Source organism: Cyclospora cayetanensis, unplaced genomic scaffold, assembly GCF_002999335.1.
Source record: "Cyclospora cayetanensis isolate NF1_C8 unplaced genomic scaffold, CcayRef3 CcayRef3_contig_26, whole genome shotgun sequence".
NCBI classification, from domain to species: Eukaryota; Apicomplexa; class Conoidasida; order Eucoccidiorida; family Eimeriidae; genus Cyclospora; species Cyclospora cayetanensis.
The window spans coordinates 1-21,818 of NW_020312214.1; the positions used below are offsets into that span (position 1 = coordinate 1).

At 51.2% G+C, this 21,818-nt stretch overlaps 6 protein-coding genes and 1 non-coding gene across 7 annotated transcripts; 3 read left to right on the forward strand and 4 right to left on the reverse strand.

Annotated features, from left to right (window-relative positions):
* Nucleotides 1-376: 376 nt before the first annotated feature.
* On the reverse strand, nucleotides 377-7,017 carry LOC113147540 (multidrug resistance-associated protein 1-like; the record flags this gene model as incomplete). The annotated part of the gene is made up of 12 exons (XM_026338412.1): nucleotides 6,890-7,017; nucleotides 6,616-6,719; nucleotides 6,235-6,485; nucleotides 5,769-5,912; nucleotides 5,114-5,287; nucleotides 4,242-4,633; nucleotides 3,627-3,812; nucleotides 3,358-3,578; nucleotides 2,318-3,044; nucleotides 1,733-2,077; nucleotides 885-1,306; nucleotides 377-637 (listed from the first exon to the last, which is right to left on the reverse strand). Coding segments are annotated over exons 1-12 (3,355 nt in total), but the record flags the coding sequence as incomplete, so codon positions are not given.
* Nucleotides 7,018-7,240: 223 nt separating this feature from the next.
* On the forward strand, nucleotides 7,241-7,831 carry LOC34618354 (2-Cys peroxiredoxin BAS1, chloroplastic). Its single transcript, XM_022731689.1, has one exon. The coding sequence runs from the start codon at nucleotides 7,241-7,243 to the stop codon at nucleotides 7,829-7,831; it is 591 nt and encodes a 196-aa protein (XP_022590042.1).
* A 422-nt stretch (nucleotides 7,832-8,253) lies between these two features.
* LOC34618355 lies at nucleotides 8,254-9,742 on the reverse strand. The gene is made up of 2 exons (XM_022731690.2): nucleotides 8,629-9,742; nucleotides 8,254-8,492 (listed from the first exon to the last, which is right to left on the reverse strand). Exons 1-2 carry the CDS (start codon nucleotides 9,740-9,742, stop codon nucleotides 8,254-8,256), a joined length of 1,353 nt encoding a protein of 450 aa, XP_022590043.2.
* Nucleotides 9,743-12,390: 2,648 nt separating this feature from the next.
* On the reverse strand, nucleotides 12,391-14,727 carry LOC34618356 (probable mitochondrial transport protein fsf1). The gene is made up of 4 exons (XM_026338415.1): nucleotides 14,355-14,727; nucleotides 14,044-14,197; nucleotides 13,455-13,626; nucleotides 12,391-12,567 (listed from the first exon to the last, which is right to left on the reverse strand). Exons 1-4 carry the CDS (start codon nucleotides 14,725-14,727, stop codon nucleotides 12,391-12,393), a joined length of 876 nt encoding a protein of 291 aa, XP_026194200.1.
* Nucleotides 14,728-15,305: 578 nt separating this feature from the next.
* Nucleotides 15,306-16,837, forward strand: LOC34618357 (V-type proton ATPase 16 kDa proteolipid subunit). Its single transcript, XM_022731692.1, has 6 exons — nucleotides 15,306-15,390; nucleotides 15,863-16,021; nucleotides 16,181-16,213; nucleotides 16,341-16,424; nucleotides 16,547-16,630; nucleotides 16,770-16,837. The coding sequence occupies exons 1-6, from the start codon at nucleotides 15,306-15,308 to the stop codon at nucleotides 16,835-16,837; spliced, it is 513 nt and encodes a 170-aa protein (XP_022590045.1).
* A 2,652-nt stretch (nucleotides 16,838-19,489) lies between these two features.
* On the reverse strand, nucleotides 19,490-21,052 carry LOC34618358 (probable tRNA N6-adenosine threonylcarbamoyltransferase). The gene is made up of 2 exons (XM_022731693.1): nucleotides 19,964-21,052; nucleotides 19,490-19,732 (listed from the first exon to the last, which is right to left on the reverse strand). The coding sequence occupies exons 1-2, from the start codon at nucleotides 21,050-21,052 to the stop codon at nucleotides 19,490-19,492; spliced, it is 1,332 nt and encodes a 443-aa protein (XP_022590046.1).
* A 439-nt stretch (nucleotides 21,053-21,491) lies between these two features.
* Nucleotides 21,492-21,564, forward strand: Trnae-uuc. The gene has a single exon. It is a non-coding gene; the product is annotated as a tRNA-Glu (tRNA).
* Nucleotides 21,565-21,818: the final 254 nt, after the last annotated feature.

Consider the following 21,818-nt stretch of genomic DNA (forward strand, 5'->3'; position numbering starts at 1 on the left):
ACAAAGACACACACAACAGGAACACAACACAACCCAACCAACACCAGAAGCCCCAGAAAGAGAGACACCAAGACGACAACGAGAGAAAAAAACAACACCAAACACGGACGCACAACAGAACACACACAACACAAAAAGCAGAACAAAAAAACAAAAAGGGAGAGAGAACCACCAAGAGAAGAGAGACACACAAAAAGACAGACAGACAGACAAACACACCACCACACACACACACACACACACACACACACACACACACACACACACACACACACACACACACACACCCACACACACACGCAATTGACGCATGCGGTGCATGCGTCAATTGCGTGTGAAATCAATTGCAGGCTTTACCTCTGTTCTGTGGTCCTGCGGCTTGTAGCGTCCATGGCAGCGGTGTGCGCTGCGATGTCTTCGGAAGTCTGCTGCGTAATCTCCTCTTCTGCAACGCCCTCCTCCAATGGTTCCTGCTCGTCTACGGCTTGCTCAGCGCGGCTCGCCGCAAAGGCCGCAAAATCTGAGAGGGAGAGGGCTTCCTGCATGGGCAGCCACGACACGTACGCAACGGCATTTACACCGTATGCAGCCGCTGCCAAAGCGCAAAAGAGGCCTAGTAAAAAGTGTGCCCTTGGATCTATATATAGATGTATACATATACGTGTGTATTTGTATTTGTATGTATTTCTGTGAGCATGGATAGATGAAATTCGGGTCGTTTATAAGGATGCATGCATGTATGATTATATTTATGTACATAATTGTATTTATGTACATAATTATATTTATGTACATAATTATATTCATGTATCGAGACAGAGACAGACAGATACCAAGATGTCATCTATCTCCCTGCCTGCCCATATAGTAGGTTCAGGAGGAGCCAGCTCGATCACACAGCACATGCCAGTCCGCAGGTGCGCCCTTAATCCCCGTTGCTTTTCGCGTCTTGAATCGCACCTGCAAGCGCCCAAAGTATTTTTGCTGCCCGCTGGAGAAGAACAAGACGCGATCGCAGTCTGGAAGCACTGCAAGCCGATGGCTAACGAGCAGCACTGCAGCGTTCCGGAGGAGGCCCTTGATGCACTGAGAGAAAATGTGTTGCGCAACATGCACGTCGACTGCTGACAAGCAGTCATCGAGCATGTACACTTCGGAACGTCGGTAGACTGCGCGAGCAAGAGCAACTCGCTGCTTCTGACCACCAGAAAGATTGAGGCCTCGTTCTCCGATCTCCGTCTCGTCTCCCCCAGGCAACACGGATATGTCGGGGAGCAGGGCGCATGCTTCGAGCACCTTGAAGTACCTTTAGATCGCAACAGTGGTGATGTCGCAAAGCAACCCCTTTCGATGAGGGGAATTAAGCCACGATCGGCTCTGCCGGGAAGAGCCCCCCCAAAAAGCCTCCCTCCCCGCAAAAGCGAACGAACGGAAGGGTGGCGAAATTTCGCACATGTGTTCAAACTGCTTATATTGTGGCACTGGCCGACCCAAAGGACGCTGGCTGCATGCTTGCATAGAGATATATGTGAGTGGATGTATGTGTATATATACATATGTACATGTATATGCAGCAACATGAATATACTTATATATATGTGTGTGCAGGATATGTATTTCTGCAGGAAAGCGGCACATTTTAGCGAGGCGAGTTAGGCCGAACACAACACGCCACCAAGTCGAGATCCGCGTGAGAATTGACGCGTTGGTGCTGTGGGGTCTCTCTCCTCACCACTCTTCGTCGAATGCAGATCCAAACAGAATGTTCTCCTTCAGCGTAGCACTCTGGATCCAGGGAACTTGGCTGCAATAGGCCACCGTGCCGGGCACCAGCATGCGGGCGCTGCTTAAGGGCGTTTGGTCGCAGTAGAGGGGAGAACCTGGCGAAAAGCTTGAAGAACTCGCTGCTGGAGGCTGATCTCTGCCGCTGCGCGCAGCTCCCCCGCGGCGGGGTGCAACACGCACAGTGCTGCCAAGAAGCGACAACAGCAAGCCACTTTTCCCTGCACCTGTAGGCCCGACAACGGCAACCAACTCGCCTGAGCGTACAGCGCAAACCTCACGAGCACGCGCAGCACTGTCAGGTCAGGAACAGGCAAGCAGGCAGGTAGGCAGGCGGGCAGCCGCAAGGCAGGAGCGCCTCGTGCCGTACATGTACGTCTTCACACCTCAAACCGCTCTCTGTGCATGCATGTATAGGATGGGCATGCACATCATGTACATGCACAGACAGCGAGCACGCGCAGAAGAAGCGCTTCAGAAAAGACAGCACGGAATACGGTATTCAACGGTGGATACCACAAAGACAAGGTTCTACCCTGCCTTCCTCCTGCTACGGGACGTCTTTGCTTTTTCTCGTAAAAGAGTCTCACCCTTGTGACACTTGAAGGACACGTCTTTAAGGAGCGGCGTGCCGTTAGGCCATGCGAAGGAAACGCCTTCTACCTCGATCGCGGGAAAACCCTCGAAAGAAGGCTCTCGGCGATCTACTGACAGCTCGCGTTGCATGCGTGTATTGCCGGGGGAGACACTGCCAAGCTGCGACGGCCCTTGCGCTGTTGGGGGCGGAGGCACTGGCGATTCTACATGCTTGTCTCCTAGGGGGGGCAAACCCTGCGCTTCTTCCTGCTCGAGAAAAGCTTGCAGCCGACTCAGCGCAATCTTCGCCTCCAGCGTGTTGTTCGCCGTCATAGGCAACAGCTGCATGGGGAACCTCAGGATGTTGAAAAGAGACATTGCAGTAAAGGCGGTGGCTGCGTCCAAGTCTCCATGAAGCAGCACGTAGCTGCCAAAGGTGGCAATGGAAACAAACACTGGAGCCACAAGCCACTGCGCGCGAGAAGCAACCATAAGCCTCCAGTAGACTCTCAAGGCGTTCAGCTCCCGTTCGCGGATGCTGTTGATCCGAGAGTAAAAAGACAACTCCCAGGCATACATCTTGATCGCCTTCATTCCACTTAAAAGCTCAGTGCATGCGGTGCTCCGCTCATCACGTATCCCCATCAGCCGCCGTTGCATGCGGGTCGCAATGCGGCCAATCCAGCCTGCGGCCACCACCATCATCACCACCATTATCACCACCATCATCACCACCATTATCACCACCCCAGCCCCCACTCGCAAGAGCCGCCGCTCTCTGCCCCGCGAGAAAACAGCTTTCGGCATGCACGCTCACCATTTTTTGCGAACAAAGCGCACATCAGTCAAAGTGGAAGAAGAAGACAGCACACAGCGACCCCCCCTTTTTTCACCCTCCACTGGCCTTTCCCCATTCCGTTTAAAAACACAACAGACGCTAAAGCCTCGCAGACAACAGCAGCCGACGCCCCCCCCTCCCTCAACACGTGCACTTCCCACCTGTCGCTGGTCCGTTCAGAAGCATCACCAACAGTCCCCCGAAGGCAGCAATGCCTAGCAGGCGAAAGAGCAGGAACAAGGCAATCGTAATCTGTAGCGGTGCCGACCAGAGAATGTGCAGATACGCCATCACATCTTGGAGTCTCTGGGCATCCACAGCCAGCAGATTGACGTACTGGCCTGTCGTTCTGCTGCTGCTGTTCATGCTGCTGCTGCTGCTGCTGTTGGCAATGCCGCTGCTGCCACAGGAGGAGGAAGAAGAAGGCGGCGGTGCCCCTAGCTGAATTCTTACAGCCTTTCTATAGATGAGAGCTGAAACAGCTACCCGAACACGCATGCCAAGACGGAACTGCCGATGAAAATACTGATGCAGGACGGCCGTCTGCGTGACGCTCGCCACCAGCAGCAACCCACAAAACAACAGACCCCGTTCCAAAGGAGGCGACGGCACCGTTCTACAACAATCAAAAGGCGCAGCATGCACACAAACACACATATATATAGATAAATGCATATATAGATACGTGTATATACATATATATACATATAAATACATATATACACAAACATGTGTATGCATACAAACATATAGATGCATACATACACATACACACACATACATGTATATAATCATACACACACACACGCACATATATATATACATATATATATATAAACACGACATTCAACCCTTTAAGATGCTGGCACCGCATCCTGTGACGTCCCCCACCGTACGTGGGAGGGAGACCATACATACGCACCCTGTTGCCCCTTAACCCTCACACAGCAGCCTTGCCTACGCCAAACTTCAAAGAGGCCAGTGCCTCCGCACGCACTGCCAAAACTGCCACAGGAGCGCCCCTTAGCACGGACGCATTACTTACGAGTCGGAGCTTTGCTGCAAAAAGAGGATTAGCTGCTGCAACACCACAGGTCCTACGAACTGCAGCACATCGTACACGAGTTTTAGGAGAGCAGAGCCAGCGCAAATGCCGCCATATGTCCTCCAGAGGATTCTGAACAAACTGACCCTCCCGCTGCTGCTGTTGCTGAGCGAAGTTCGCGCAGCCGAGGCACCAGGATTTCTCTCCTCCGCCTCTGGCCTCAAGAGAGCTGCGGAAGTCTCGCTAGATTCTGTGCTGACAGTGAGCGATGGAGGTACTCGCTCGGGTACAACACGCGTGCGCGTATGCTCGGATCCACCACCCCTCGACGTAGTCCTTGCCGCCGCTTCCACCTCCGCTTCCCAGGCAGCAAGCACAGCCTCTGTTTGCGCCTGTGCAAAGAACGGGAGAAACAGCGCATGCAGTGCAGATTAGAGAAAGAGGCACCCGCGATAAAGGGCAAGAAGCCGCGCAACGCAGCAAGAAGAAGCCACCAGACACGGAAGAGGGGGGGAGAAGGCAAACGAAGGGCGGAAGGAAAACCCAAAATGGGTAGAAGCGCATTGAAAAAACGCAAAAAGGGTAGACGTGCATTAAAAAACACAAAAAGGGTAGACGCGCACTTAAGAAACGCAACAAGGGTAGATGCGCATTTAAAAAACGCAACAAGGGTAGATGCGCATTAAAAAACGCAAAAAGGGTAGACGCGCATTAAAAAAATGCGAAAGGGTAGACGCGCATTAAAAAAACGCAACAAGGGTAGACGCAAAATAGGCTCCTCATTTGAGAACGAAGAGAGACTGAAAGATGAAATAGGCAAGAAATAAGAACAACGCGCTAGGCATGCAGAGAGAGGCAGAGGAGGAACGCACCTGCGTCGTGTCTTGTGGCATCAGCTCATAAGCGTCTGACGGCTGCAGCTGCTGTCTGTTGCCTCGCGCGATGAGCGGCTGCATCCAAGAGAATGTAAGAAGACTCCACCAAGAGGCGCGAGCCTCTGGGGATGAAGAAATGCCCCCATCCGCAATTTCACCTAATAGCGGCTCCTATGCAGTAGGAACACATGATGCAGAGACATACATGCAAACACATACTTAAATATATACATACATATGTACATACATATGTACATACATACATGCATATATACATACATATATACATACATATATGCATATGTATATATATACATAAATATATACATACATATATACGTACATATATAGATATATACATACACATACAGTAAGAGAGAGAGAGGAAGAGCGCGTGGCAGAGGGACAGATAGATAGAGAGGGCAATAGCGAGGGAGAGAGATGTATAAAAATAGAAAAAGAAAAAAAGACGTATCCAGGCACACAACAGCGAATGCGGCGGGGACGCAGGCAAAGAAGCGACAGCAACCAACGTTGTATACCTAGCTACGGCAAGTAAAACACGCGGATACAGATCTATATACATATGTACATATATATATATATATATATATATATATATATATATATATATATATATCCCAGTATTCACGCCTGTACATGCTGCAATAGGGAGGAGCAGACACGCTTGGACGGAGGATGCTTTGTCCTTTGGTAGACATCGGCATCCTGTAAGTACTCTCGTGTTTTTCCTCCCTTCCCCCCTACGTTCCAAGCGGCTCAATTGAAAAACCTTCTTTTAGGCGTGCCCAAGCGCATTAGAGTGTTTGTTACGCACAGTGTCGGAGTCGACGATGGAGAAGGCAATTAGAAGAAACAGCTCGGAAAGCACGAGGACGACTGTCTCTGCATCTGAGGGGAGGAAAGCCGTCCATAAGAAGGCGCTTCTGAGCCATCGGCGGAGGGCAGTCTGCAGCCTGCAGAGCTGCCCTCCAAAGTGGAGGAGCAAGCACACGCGGAGGCAGGCGTGTTGCTTGTGCCCTCTACGTGCCGCCAGTCTCTGGAGGATCCAAAAGGCCACGAAGAAGAGGCTAGATAAAAAAAGGAAGAGCTGCTGCTCTCGCAGGAGGGCGAGGTGCTGCTCCACGGTGGACCCCACCAGGAAACCCAGCGGCAACAGCACACACAGGACGAGCAGCGTATTTCGCAAAACGTCCAAATTGCTTAGCCGCTGCTGCGGCAGCGGCTGCTGCTCGAGCAGCAAGCGCGGAGCAGAGGAAGCTGCACGAATCAAAAAGGGTACTGTTAGCACAAGGATACTCAGAGAGAAGAGCGGCAGTGTGACATCCTCGAAACACGGATTCAGATCCTCTCGGATTGAATCCCAAGGCATCCAGAAAGGCGCTGCTGACTGCTCGCAAACGCCGCTAGGAGCTCCTGCAGCTACCAGCCCCTTCACAGCTGAGGATGGCGTCCACCTCAGGGGGGGCAGCAGCCACCCACTGGTGGCATCCCGGAAGCCCTCCATGACGCTGCGTGCTCCTTCTCCACGAAGAGTCGCCTCGGACGGGAACGAGGGCGTAACTTGGCACAAAGCACCCTCCTTTAGCGATGGCTGAGGGTTCAAACTACCTCAGCCACGGGGAGGCTCCCATAGGGAGAGCGAAAGGGCCCTGCGGGGCGGGTTGCTGCTCGGAAAATCACGAGAAGCGAACAGAAACACGAAATCGATGCTGCCTAGCAACACTCCGGGTCTGCGTGTAACAGTACAACTCGACGGGGTGTGTATCCCCTATCCTTGGATCACACACTAGCACGGTTAAAGCAGGTTCAATGACGATTCCGAACTCGAAAACATTCGTTCGAATAGCCAGTTTTGGGGGAGGCACTATTACGACCATACGACTAAGGGGCGGAGTGGGGCAAGCTGCGACTTTGCGCAGCGCTTCATACGGTTGTGCGGCAGCAGCAGCCGCCTGCTCCCTGCCCCCCACCGTCTGCTCGGGTGTGTGTGGATTGCCGGCAGGGGAGAAGGATGCAGGAATGCGTCATTGGTATGTGTGTGTAGGTAGGTACTTGTTTTTCTCTTAAACACTGTTTCTTGATCCTTTCTTTTGTACGAAAATGGCGTGCCTTGTGGGTTCGAAGGCTCCTGATGTGACGTGTGAGGCGGTGATGCCAGATGGGAGCTTCAACACGATATCGCTGAAGCATTTCCAGGGGAAGAAGTATGTCTTGTTGTTTTTCTATCCTTTTGATTTCACTTTTGTCTGCCCCTCGGAAATCTTGGCTTTTAGCAAGGCCGTTGCCGATTTCGAGGCGCGAGACGTGCAGGTGATCGGCTGCTCTATTGACTCCAAGTTCACCCACACCGCATGGCGCTCTCAGGGCCTAAAGAATGGCGGTATAGGCCCCGTTCAGATCCCGCTGATGGCAGACGTTACCAAGGAGGTTTCTAAGGCTTTCGGCGTGCTGCTGCCGGAGGGTATGGCCCTGCGTGGACTGTTCCTCATTGACAAGGAGGGCATCGTACAGCACGCCCTTGTGAACAACCTTTCAATAGGACGCTCCGTTCATGAGGCTCTCAGAGTGGTAGACGCTCTGCAGCACCACGAGAAGTACGGCGACGTCTGCCCAGCCAACTGGCAGAAGGGCGAGAAAGCTATGAATCCAACCGCAGCAGGAGTAGCCGAGTACCTTGGCAGCCTGCACTAGACAGCTTGCAGCACGACAAATAGTAATTTCACCAGCTCTTGTTGAGAAGGTCCCGCTTTTTGTGCCTTGCTTCTTACCGGCAAGGGGCTAAAGGCGCCTCCGGCAGCGTAGCATTCAATTTCGTGCGCTGGCTCATATGTGCAATTTATGAGGCAACGGCCGTCAGGTCTTTGCTGCGCGTAGATTGTGAAGTAACTGCCGTCGCTCTAGCAAATAGACATCATTAATACCCTTAATTTCGCTCATTTTTGTGTGTACACTGATTAGTGAAATTCTGTCGAATAAAATGCCCCCGGAGTACACCATCAAGGCGTTCAGCTTTTTCGACGCTTTCCCCAGTTTCCAGCTCCGCGCGTTCCCTTCCTTCCTTAGAGCAAAACAACTCTTATTTATAGTTTTGCATGAGCACAAGGCTCACAAACTTACTTTCCTGCAACATGGATCACCGTGTCTGGAGTTGCTGCCAGACCGCAACGAACCGGTATATCGAGCATCGCCGTTAATACGAATCTGCCGTTTCGATCAGCCCCAGCTGAAAGAGGAAGCTCTCCGGAAACACCGCTGCCCCTCCTTCCCCAGTGCCCTTTCTGATTTAATGTAGTGGCCAGTGCATGATGAAAGGAGGGGCGTTGAGATGCGCTGGTGTGGGTGCCGGTGTGCCCTATGCGACGCAGCTAAAACTCTATGCCAAAACAAATTATCGTTCAAAGCGAACAAAATGGCATTTTCGGCCACTCAGTGTCTTTACGTGGTAGCTTCGCCGCTGTCGGACGAATGACGGCGGCTTTGCATGTAGCCGATTGGGTTGCCATATCCCATGGCATCTTTCTGTTCTTGGTAGTCGTCCCTAACATGCTTTTTCGCGTCAAGTGTCTTCACCTCGCTTGTGTTTCCTGGACCCCCCATTCCTGCGGCTGCCTCAGATTCGCGGCACTGCAGCGGAATAAGCACGCCTGGCTCGCGTAGGAACCTGTGGAGCTGCATGATCCTCAGGCCCAGCATACTGGCAACAGCAGCCGCAAGAAACAGCAGAGAGACTTGTGTCACGCATATCCTTCGGAGGATCGCATTTTGGGCAAAGGCTTCGAAACCGCGTACGGCCGTGGACCGAGAAACGGCGACAACAATCCCAAAGCAGAACGACAATAGGGCTGTTAAAAAGTAAGAAGGAGCTCTTCGGTCGAATTGAGCAAATGCCGAACAAAAGAAGCAAAAAAGCGAGCACAGTCCGCCAGCGGGATTTTCAAAAGCAAAGTTCGCAAGCACATACACACCATGCATGCCAGTGAGCGCTGAAAAGATCTCTCTCCAGCATTTAACTCTTGCGAAAGCATCCTCAGCAATTTGCGACGCTTCCTGTCCTGCATCGGCTGATTTTTGCCACCACTTGTGCGCGCGCGCGTTATGAAGCCGAAACGCAGTATCGGGTTCTGCCTCCTGCCGCTTTTCTTGCTGATCCTCCCGTTTGGGCGGCCCCTCGCTGATATCAATCGATACGAATTGCCTGAATTGGCCCTGCGTATTCCTCTGTTGAGGGGAAAGATTTGAATAGTGATCTTCTGAGGCATGGTCGGGTATCCCTCTAGGGCTTACGGCGCCACAGTCGCTTTCCATTTCGAGCTGACGACTCGCTAGAGGATTATGTGCTAGGTGAGAGGCTTCCCTGGTGACTACGGCCAGAGGAGAGTTCCCTGGTGAGTTACCAAGCACACCTGCAACGGCCGTTCCACCGACAGAAAAACGCATCAAGTGCTCCTTGGCTTGATACTCGAACGGAGCGACACCTGATGATGCACCGAAAGTTTTTTCAGCTTGTTCTGTCAGAGAAAAGCTGCGAGAATATTCTAGCTCATGGCATAGGACGTTGGCAGCATGATGGTCCGGCCCATTATGGCCGAAGGGGGACGCCATGCTCTCTGCCGTCTTTGTGGTCGTAATCCGACGGGGTGAAAATTCTGTCGGGATTAGAAAATTAAGTTAATAGGATAAAAGAGGGAGATACCGAATGAATGAAGAAAAGGGCGCAGTGCACATCTTTGGGGCTTTACTCCGTCGGTGGCCTTAGGTGGTCCGTTGAGTCTGTAGTGGCAGAGGGCTGCAATGCAGATCCTGTGTAGTTCGGCGATTATTTTTTATTTGCCCGTTTCAAATTCTCCCAAACTTTACTTATTTAAGAGCTGAAGGTTGACACAACTAAAAGCACATGCCTCATGCGTATTTCAGCTTATTTTGTCACCTGCTCGAGCCACAGCAAAGTCGGTCCATTCCTCCACACAAAAGGAGACTTAGAGAAGCCCTCCGTCACTTTCACAGCATTAGATCCTACCCAAAAAATAAAATAGGGTTTTAAATAGGAACTATAGCTCAGCTCTGGCTACATACTGCCTCATTTTATAATTGGGGAATTCTTCTGTACCTGAAGAGACAACCCATTAGGGACTACAGTTTCTGTGTTCTGCGTCGCATGGCGCGCCTCTTAAGCACCCTCACAGTTGCATAGCACAGCGATTGAAATCTGGTTTGTTTGCTGCTTTACCCCAGAATATCATGCGTTTAGCTTCCTGGTAAACGGTGCAAAAGTGCAAGCGCAGCAAGACGAGCCCGTCCGAGGGAAAGGTCCGAAGAAAACCAACAGCTCAAGAAAATAATACCTACTCAGTGGTGCCGTGCAGTCGTTTCACTGTGTCAAAAAGCTGTAGGTGGATACCAACAGCTAATCAAGGGCCTAAATCTTCACACCACTTGTACATCCATTCGTGTTCAAGTGCACCAAATGGGCATAGTAACCCGGAATTCGAGATATATGTGAACCGGCTGGGGGCCATGGAAACGGACATATGCAGGAAACTTTTGCCTCTTATCATTCCAACGCAGTTTTCTTTGGACCGGCGTACCTAAAGCTGCTCAGGCTACACTTGGTCACTTCCTACTGCAGTAGCAAAACACAATTAAGAGTTTAATTGAGAATTGGTTCATTCATTTATGTATTCTTATATCCTGCTTGCTGCCGAGTTTGGATTTATCGGGTATGCTGCATTTAATCACTTTTCGATTTCACCAGCATACTTGGCGAAGAATCAAAAAGAAAACTAGTATATTTGTTTGTTCGCATACCAAATCTGCCGAAGCGTACTGCTACCTCAATACAAAACGACGCAATGGTGTTTGCTTGAGAGCTAGATGCTATGTGTAGGTAGCTCCAAATTCTTAGAATTCTTAGAGAGTGCGGCTAAGCGCTTCGTAGCTATCCCTCTCTGCCCTTAGGTCAGAAAGTCAGATGGGTGCGATCAAGGGAAGGCTGGATATTTCATGAGAATCACTGAATAACATTCTGTCAAGTTTGCATTGTGCCTGGAGTTACGTGTCCCTCGACGGAGACTTTTGGCGGAGCTTTACATGAGGTGGCTAGCTCAATAGCGTAAGGATGAGGGTTGCATAATAGTGGGCAACGTCCCATGTGCAATCATGAGCGAATGCTCTGTATATGCAGATTGCCTAGCAACAAGCACCTTGACTGTTCCTCCTTCACCCATGGCGCAACCCTGTGGGGGATGAGGGCAACGAATAGAGCACTTGTGAGGAATTTCCCCTCAACTTTTGATGAAGTAACGCTATTGGTTTGGTGGTTAAAAGTGTCTCCTTTAGAAGACTCTAACAGCGAAAAATTGGATACTCAATGCTGCTCTCTCAGAGAGGAACTTGGTTGCGTGCCTTGAATCCAAAACACATAAGATAAAAATTTTAAGTTTGCAAAAAAGGTATCTGCGGGGATATAGGTATATCGGAAAGGGGCAAATCCCCTGGCGGTGTTCGCGTGCTTCATCTGTGGCCAGATAACCCCGGCAGGCGGATCTCTTGAACGGTCCTAGTCAGCCCACAAATCGCGGGCACGCCTTGACGTCAAGGAGTTGCCACAATGGGTTTGAAAAAAAAAATTCCCATGACAAAGTTTTGACAGCACGCGCTCACTCATGCCCAGCATTCAAAAGAAATATCGTCTGAACCAATCTCGACCCCGCTCGGGGCCGGGGTGCACAATCCCATTGTTTGAGGAACCACGCTGGGAGACCTCCGCGTCCTGCATCAGGCGGAGAAGAGGTCATTTTGAAAGGGACAGGGTATGCAGCGCCACCTGTGAACCACGACGCTCTTCATATTCTGTGAGAAGAAGAAGGTGATTCGTCCACATCAGGTGCCGCTGCGCAAATACGGTTGCACTCCGAGCCGCGAGCATCAGCAGCAACAACCTGTTGCCCTCTGTGGCGTGCACGGTCTTGTTGCTGGCGATGTTGTTCCAAATTAAACATCATTCTGATGAGCTCTGTAATAGCTCCAAGCACAGCGGGGCAAAGAAACGCTGAACGAGCAGCCGGCACTCGAAGGGCATACTGGCCGGCTAAGGCCACTTGGGTACACTCCAGGGCACAGCAGGGCAGCGCAAAAACATTCGGCTGCTCCATGCACTATTGAACTGTACTTGTACCCTTGTAGCGAGGTGTATGCTGAAGAAAAACAGATAAAGACGGCACAACGGAGGATCTGAAAATCCTCGGCTGCCTTTATACTCCACGGTTGAAGATCACATGCGTCACGGGAGTCCCGTCGGAGTCCTTAAGATCATGAAATTGCGGCTCCAACTCCGAAGCCGCAATTTTGACGGTAGAGGGAAATATGCCGACAGCCATGGGAAGCCCCACGTTGAGGCAGCCATAGATAACTGAGAGCTGCGTGAGGACCTGAAAATATGGGCAGAAAACCAATAGTCACGCTGGTGCAATGCAGCGCTCGAAAGGCAAGTACGAGAGTAGGTGTATGCACAGTGTGTCTCCCAGGGGACAGCATTGGCCAGTGAGCTGTGCAAGAATGCAAGGCAGACGCACCCTCAGAAAGGCGTTGGATTGTGTCACCGGGAGCGCCATACTAAAAAAAGAAATGACTGGACTTGGAAACAACAGAACCGGAATCGGCAGCACTGCAAACCAGTCATCCAGACACGCATATCAGAAACGACACACTGTCCACCCTGTCTAGGCCTCGCTCTGGCAAGAAGCGGAGCGCTACAACGCTGTAGAACGCATTTAATATAGAGGCGTGGATTACTGGGGGACCTCCCGCCTAGCCAGCATACAGCTCAATGGAAGAAGGGAAGAAAGACGAGCCAGACGCCTAAATATATATATATATATATATACATATATGGAGAGAGACAGAGAGGGGAGCATGAGCCAGTTCAAGCATGTGGAGCGACAAGGGCACGCGAAAAGCTGTGGAGAACAGGAACACTTCGTACCAAATCTTGAGACCGCTGTTTGCATAACGGCCTCAAAACCTGCCCGTTTAGAGACACCTAGAGGCCTTCCACTCTCTGAGAAGACGGGAATGCCCTGAAGCAGCCAAGAGCAAAGCACATAGGAAGGTGACGTGTGCCTAGTTCAGGGGGTTGGATCCTTAGAAAAGGTGACTCTGGAAATGCAGGCACGCAGTACCAGCTGCGAAAAGGTTGCAGCAGCTTTGGAAATACTGCTCTACGCTACAGGGTCCTTTACTGTTGCGCTGCCGTTGTGCTTATCACTGCAGTGACGGCAAAGCGCTCAACCCCTGTGCGCTGCTTTCAAGGCCTCACAGAGATGCATTCGTGACCTCTCATTAAAAATACATTCGCCACGTTAGCCCCAGCAACAGCCGTGAAAGGAATAGTTCCCTGCAGGATTCTTTGCACCCATGGTCGAGCATTGAGATTCTTGAGCCAGCAATTAAGGCCCACCGCAAGTCCCACCGAGACAAAGACCGCCGCGCTGTGCCAAGCCGCAGAAACGCAAAGAAATAATCAAAGGACGCTGGTGCACGAGGAAAAGCGGGTGCCTGACACCCCAACGCAGCCTTTTTTCCCCTTTGGCCATTAGCCGCCGGATACATGCGCATGCGCGAAGTCAGGCTGGGTAGATATCCTAAGAAATGCACATTTGACAGAAGTCTCGTGTGCCCTCCATAGCGACAATCAAGCACTGTAATGCTTGGCCTACAGGAACACGTGTTAAAGCCCGCTAGGTTTAGTCCAGACACCTGTACAGGGTGCCACATCCCTCAGCTCGACACAAGTGGCAGCTAGACGCTTCCTGAAGGCTGCCTCAGGCTGGAACGTGTGATTAGCCCTTTTAGAAGCTACGGTTTAAGCCCTGACGTGCAAGGAACAGTGCTCAGCTTTTGCGTGCCTGTAGCCCTTGAGGACGTCTGTCTTTTTCTCTTCCTTCTGCTTCTCGTCGTCTAGCCGATTGCCGTTGGCGTAGTTGAAAGCGGCGTTGTATGTCTGGTTAACCCACTGCCAGAACACGCTGTTCGCAGCTGTGGGAGCCGTAAGGAGCATTCCTGAGTCCACAAATATAAGCGATGCACACGGAAAGGGATAGATTATACGGATTTTCCTCGGTTGCCCACGGCATTTACAGCGAATGAGAACATGGGCATTTTAGGGCTCGTGCTGCCCCAAAATCGACAGGTCTGTACAGCACGCAGCCCATAATACCTGCACAAATGGGAATGTTGACAGGGGCAAAAGCCGCAAGCCGAAAGAGGGGATGCAGCACGTTGCCGTTGCTGTGGTTCACAGAGGCGTCACGAAGGAGAACTTTTGATTGCAGCATTTCTTCCGTAACCCCCCGGGAGCGCAGTGCGCTCCAATTGCCAGCGTCGGCTAGCGCAGCGACCTCCTTGGCACTTTCTATTTCTGTTCTTGTCGCGAAGAGCAGAAGCGGGTTCATGCGCTGCTGAAAGGACCGCACTCTTCCCCAGTATGTATCGAGGGAATGTGCTTTCGCCTGCATCGGCGCGTCCTCAGACATCGTCGGGTCTGTCTTTGCCATTTCAGTTGTTTCAGAGGCCGTTTTCAAGCTGTGCATCTGTCAGGCCTGCAGACTGACCACCTGCGGCGACCGCGGGTTCTAGGGGATCACTGTACACTAAAAGTAAGGGCAAAGGTGGTGATTCAAGCAGCTAGCCGCTAGCTAGTGGTTTTAAAAAGCTATCATGGTTCGTTAATGCGCCCCCAAATGCTCCAGTTGTAAGGGTGGAGGCGAGATCGGCCTACCGCGAGACCGCAAAGAGACTGCGCACACTCCGTAGACTCCGGAGAAAGGGATAAACCATGAAGGAGCTTGTGCGCGCTTGCCAACACATGGAACAATCCAATCAAATTTGTTGGAAACAGAGTGGCAGTCATGCAGTCCCCAACTTGAACTGCTTGTTCGTGGCTGTCGCAGAGTCGGGGCTGTTGCGAGAGTGTTGCCGCTGCCGTCCCAGCACCGGCTTGGCAGCTGGCAGAGTCCGAACCGTAAGCCGGGCTTGGATATTGCAGCTATCACAGATCTGAAAGCCCACAGAAAGGAAATAACACGTATATGCAGGCCACGGCAAAAGGAACTGCACTGCGCCGCTGTCTGCCTGGGTTTTCCCCTACATCCTCTAACCCTCAACCAAGATGTTTTGGTCAGCCGCTCTCCAATGCGACCCAAACTCGGTCTTCTTTGGGTTCATGGGTATTACCTCAGCCATCGTTTTTGCGAGTACGTCTAAGCGTCAATTCGTGCGGTTTAGCGGGCAACAGCCATGAAGGGGGTCTGCTCACTTACCTCTGTGGGCTAGAGGCCTGCACCCGTGTTGCAGTCTGCTTATTTCTCCGTCCCTCTCTTCCCTTCATGCATATCCCTTTGGTTTTTCTTCGAAAATTACGGCGAGCGCAGCCATAGTCTCTGCTGGCAGCTCGGGGCAGCACAGTTTGCGGCCCATGGGACTAGAGTCCTGGGACACCCTAAAGAGAGTCGCCTGCTGCACGCGGAGAGGTGTTGGCCAAATCGCTCCGGGGGGTTGTGTGTGTCTTCTCTTTTCCATGGAGCGTTGGTAACGAACTCAGAATGTAAATGGGGAAAAGGCTGTGGCTGCGGGAAAGAGCTCGCCGTGATAGTCAGTGACTCTTCATGCTATAACCTAGTGCTCCAATCATGAGGTGCGAATTGTGACTGTGAGTTGGTCTCGCAGATCTGGGGGCAGCCTATGGAACTGCAAAGAGCGGCGTTGGTGTCAGCAGCGTTGGTGTGATGCGCCCTGATCTAATCATGCGTTCAATTCTACCCGTTATCATGGCTGGTATCTTGGGTATCTACGGCCTCATTATCTCCATTGTCATTTCGTCCGTTAGTAAGCGGCCCGCACTTTCTTCCTTGTAGCCAAGAAGCCGACAATTCTCGGCATTCCACTCACGTAGGTTCGCGTTTTTGGAGCGCTTGGGATTTGTGCCTCTGCATTTCTCATTGTTTTTTTTCATGGGATGTGCGTCTTTCTCTTGCTTTTCATCAGTGGGATCGCCAGACGTTTACTCGGCATACGCAGGTAAGCTTTGCAGTGATCATTGGAAGCCCCTGTATTTTCAGGTCCCATGTAGGGTTTTACTTGCATCCGCGTGTGGCGACTGTAGTGGGGATTGTTTTCAAGTATGGCGTGATGACCTCTGCCTCAGGCTACGGACACTTGGCTGGTGGTCTGGCAGTAGGTCTGAGCTCTCTGGCGGCAGGTCTTGCAATTGGAATTGTTGGCGATGCTGGTACGTCTTGATGTCCTGTTCAGTTTTATCATCAATGCAAGGTGTCGGCTATTGTGCTTAATTTATCCCGTGAATAAGTGTTGGTTTGAGAGACCTGGTACTGAGGTTTTTATGCTTTTCAGGTGTGCGGGCAAATGCCCAGCAGCCGAAGTTGTTCTTTGGTGTGACCCTCATTCTCATTTTCGCCGAAGCTATTGGGCTTTATGGTAAGTCTTGTATTTATCGTATGCTTAGAGTGTTGTTAGATGACGCATGGGATTACCCTCGGAAAGTGACTAGCACCCTTTTTCTGGCTCGTAACTTTGGTTCATTCCCTTGCTGGTTGTATTCTGCTCATGCTTTCAGGTCTGATTATTGCACTGGTCATCGTCACAAGGAAAGTAGACGGCCTCTGCACGAGCTACAAGTCATAAGAGTGCAAAACGAATGTTGCAAGGCAATTTGGAGGGCTTGCCTTCCAAATCGCCTCATCCAGCACTGGCCCGTGCTGCTGGCACTGTCATCTTCAAGCATAGCATAGGCATGGATGTGGATTGAAGTGTTTCGGTTTACTGTTTAATTTCTCTTGCGAATTACCTGAGCCTGCAGAGAAGTTTGTTCGGACTCTGCGAAAGGCCGTGCGAGCTGTCAACGGTAGTGGCGATTAATGGGGCGAGTGGCAACACGCCACATCCTTAACAGCTGCAGTGCTGGGCGTTGTGCTGCGCCGCTTCGGGGGCAAGACAACGTCCCCGAATGTGACTTACTTTGTGGGCTGTGCTTTAACTAGTTTCTGTCTACGATGCACATTGCGGGTGGCTGCGTGTCACGATACTGTTGTCCCATCACTATTGCACGGCAGGTCCAGTTGAACAAGCAGTGAATCAGTAGAGTAAATCACATCTAATTAGACGTGAAAGCGCCCGCTCAAACGTGAATGCCATCCGTAGAAAATGTAGATATGCACGGTTGTGGGATTCTACTACCGCAAGATTCAAGAGCCTTAAATTCTCGATTAACGGCACCATGTCGTCTTGAGACTGCTATGCAATTTGAAGCATTACTGAATGAGGGCCACACGTTTGCTTATCCCAGTGCACACTCACCCAGTGACACTCGCCCGTGAGGCGATTCACGAAGCCTGGGGCTGGGACATTCTTGCTCAATTTCGTCCCTCGCCGTCGGGTTCCTATTGATTTCATTGTGGGTCGCTGTATCACGAAATCTCTTTTCATGTGGCAACTGGATTCCATGCCTTAAACGTTCTCACTGCCTTCTCATATTAGTTGACATCGCGAATCGAAACGTGCTAAATAGTGTCTACGCACTATCAGGGGGCTGCTGCGAGGACTCACCAATGCTAGTGCAGCACGGAAGTCGAAATATAGCATGTGAACGGATCCCTGAGGCTCAATTATCAAGTCTTTATCTAGCACCCGAGTTTCGAAGTTTTAAGTGCCCTTCTCCAACCTTCGGGAACTGATGGTTCGTGCGCTGTGATGGAGGCACAGGTAGAAGAGCCTTTTCATTCCATATACCCTTTGCTCGGGACGATTGTTTTGTATGTTGTGCACTCTATGGGAGGCACACCAAAGAAGCCGTCAACTCGCCCGTCAGTGCCTGCAGATCCGAAGGCAGCACGGTGGGGAAGAAGACAAATAAGAGTAATACATGCAATAATACTAAAAGCTATCTACCTAGGTAAAGCTCTACGGGAGCTGTGGTCACATAAACAGAATGTGCAAGTTCCCCTGCAAGTGCTGTCCACGAATCCCCGACTTTAAATGGCGCATTCCGGCCAAGACCTCACTTTGTATGGCAATCGATTAGGGGCTTATCACTGATCAACAGATTACGTTGACCCAAATAGGCGTACTTTGTGTATCATCACCGCAACAATCGCCGTTGTAACGCCCCTGACCGCGTGCCCTAATGGCTGCCAGGCTTACCAAGGCTCTCTCGTCTTTTACCATTTGAATGTGAATATCCACATGGAGTGATAAAGTCTGGATGTCCCACCAGTTGCATAATTTGGGGTCAAACCGGCGTGGAGGTCTTCTGACTGCTGAGCGCAGAGAAGATGGCGGCCTTTATGCTTATGTGTGAGGCAAAGTAAGTATGATTTCGCCTGTAGGCAAGCCTCAAGTCTCATGGCTTTTTCCATTCTGTGCCAAGGTGCTAGCAAGAGAAGACAATGAGGGCACGCCGCCCTTCACAGGCACCAAAGCAACGACTACCCTTCTCCCCTACTGCTACCCCCTCATCGGCAAATGCCATGGCATGTGCACGGCCATATACCGCTCGTTGGCCATCCTGCCATTATCAGAGGGGCCACAGTGTTGAAAAAGTAGCGAATCTTCTCACACTGCAGCAACAGCAGAGGTTCATGCGATTAACCTAAAAGCGCAACACCCATGCCCACTTTTAAATCTATCTAAAAGGGCAGCGGAATACCTGGTGGTGCGTTTTCTCTGCCCCAGCCTGCCGATAGAGTTTCAAAAAAAAGCATCTACATATCAGGAAGGTGACTGGGCTTCTTTGCCGCCTGATGGATCTTCCTCCTTGCAATATGGATACTTAGCAGATACAGTGGTTGCACCGCTTGGGTTCCACATCCCCAGTAACAAACATCGGGTTGCAAAGAAAGCATTACCCATGCAGAGATAAAGCACTGCTTCTAAAATATCAAAACGTGTATGCCCTAAGTCGCGGCCTGTATACACCGTCGCGGGGTTTGTCTCAGCTGACAGACGTCGATACAACTTTTGCCGCAGATGCCCTGCACTTTCAAGTTTCCGAACCTTGGAAATTCTGTGCTTTTTTCGCCAACAGTCAAGTGTGTGAGGCATTAGGAGCAAACTACAGTTGCTGGCGAAAAGCATGCCTCTTAGCCATGCGAGGGGAAAACAGCGGCCTACTGTGCCGCGTAGTTCCTCCCATTTATGGATTGCGAGTTGATGGTGACTCTAGGAAAAACGAGATGAGCAGGTATGAGTAAAGGAAGACAAAGGCAGCATATGCAGGTACAGGGACGGTGCGATAAAAAGCACGTTGAAGGACAACAGATGCAGAGAGCTAGAAGGGACTCAGGCTTCTTGTGCTCTCCAAGTTACTTCCACCTGATCCGTGCGGAACCTTTGCCTGTAGAAACTCTGGGTAGGGAGGATAGTCTGGCCGCACTTATACATCAACAGCCCCACATAGGCAATCATCGCGCCGTTATCGATGCAATAGCGCTCATCCATTCCGCCCATTGAACACCCACGGCGCCTCGCCATCTCGCGGAGCATCTCCTGAAGCCGCATGTTGCAGCCTACGCCGCCTACCACCTGCAAGCAACAGAACTGCAGCAAACCAGCTGGACATGCCCCTCAGACTTCAGTTTCTAAGCTGTGCTATCATGGGATAAATCTCAAGGGTCGCTATTGCTGTAAGAGACCGCTTCAAGCGTCTACGCGCTGTATTCATTAGAGCTAGGAGTGTGGATCCGAGTGCATTTAAGATGCAACGCAAGCTAAGCCGGATATCTAGCCCGTAGTGTACAAGTCAGCATCCCCCACCAAAACATCCGTGCTGTGGCAAAGCGCCATGGCACGCTCGGTGATCTCAACAAGCATTCCAAAGAGGTATTCTTGCAGGGAGTAGCATATCGCCTCAGGTGTCAGCAGCTCCGCAGGAATGGAGCTCTCAGTCGCCCCTTCGCTCGGGCTGCCGCTGATTTTCCCTGCGCTACGCTTGGTGCGCACACGTCTCGCAATATCGCCGGCAATGTGCAGACACCCATTACTGGACGCGGCACTCTGGAGACTTTGCTTTGCTTGGGCGAGCGACCCGAGGGTAGCGGAGTCTTGTGTCTTCGCCTCTCTGGTCTGGCGTTCATGCATTGCATGGATAGCTTCCTCCGCCTTTGTCAGCACCCCACTAAATGCAATATCCATGCCTTTGACATTGTAGCTGAGGGGTATAAGCGGGGTGGCCTGTATCTCAGGGTGTTTCGCACGGTATTCGATATCGAACTTGCGAGCCATTTGCTCGACCTGGTAGCCTGGGGCGGGGTCGTTTGGAAGATGCAGGAGACGCGCCACTCTGTCGATGCAGTTGCCAATGGCCATGTCCAAGGTTTCCCCAAGAATTCGATAGCGCGAGTCGCTGTAGCCGATTACTTGGGTGTTGCCCCCAGACACATACAGTACTGTTGGATTCCGGCACCCTGTCACCAAACGACCCATTTCGATGTGGGCTATGCAGTGATTCACAGGAACAAGCGGCTTGCTCCAGAGAAGAGCTAAAGTTCTGGCGGCAAGGGCTCCAACTGCCAAGGGGGCGCCCATCCCTGGGCCCGCCGTATAAGCTATGCATGTGATAGTCTCAGAAGTAACACCGGCCTCGGTCATGGCCTTCTGGATAAGCTTAGTGACATTTGCCTGATGGTGTGCGGCAGTTTCCCGAGGGAGGAAGCCTGTTCCGGGAGGGGTGATAAATGTTGCTCTAGGATTCGCAAGAACAGCACCGGAGTTGTCCACTATGCCGACCCCTACTTTATTTGCGCTGCTCTCTATGCCCAGCACAACAATTCGTCCATTTGCTACCTCCGCTGGGATTCTATGTTGCTGAGGGAACGGGTCCCCGGAGGCGGTAGCAGACGTCATTGCTAACAGCGATTTAGGCTTGGCGCCGCATATCCATATCCAACCATGAATTCGACGTAAAACCCACAGGTTATACAAACTACGCTTCAAACAAACAAACGAGCTGTTTCGGGACCGTGTGTCCAGGTGTAAGGGGAGGATCCCGAAGGGCCAAATCCTGAAAAGTGCTCAGGAGCCAAGGACCGCGGAAATACTCAAGATTTCATGATATCCGTCAATGCAGGCGGACGAAGCAGGTAGGGGCCCTCAGTTCAACGAACGCCAATGCCGCCGTAGTGGGGCCTACGCGAGAAATTACATCTTTTTTTAGGACATAAGGCGGATGTCCAACGTAGCATCCCCAAGACAATTTAGTGTTAAATCATGGATACAATTGCGGAAAACCAAAAATAATGACCAGCGTCTAGCTTTAATGTTATGTAATCAGCGTCTACCGGCATCCCATATAGTCTAGGTGGTTAGGATACTCGGCTTTCACCCGAGCGACCCGGGTTCGAGTCCCGGTGTGGGAAGCTTTTGTTCCATGTACAACATGGCTTTGCCATATTGTTGAAGTCTTTTACGCCTCCAGTATTCTTCTGGGAACATTACTAATTTGAAGTGATATTGCTTTCTGCACTCTTTGGCCTGAGTGTAGAGTGCAATTACACCAGCATAATCCTTGCTGTGTCCTCGGAATGTTTGAAGCTCATAAGGTGATCATTCTCCCAGCTCTTCAGGATACTGAGCAGCAGTGTTCTATTCAATTTCCTGTTGAAAGACTGCT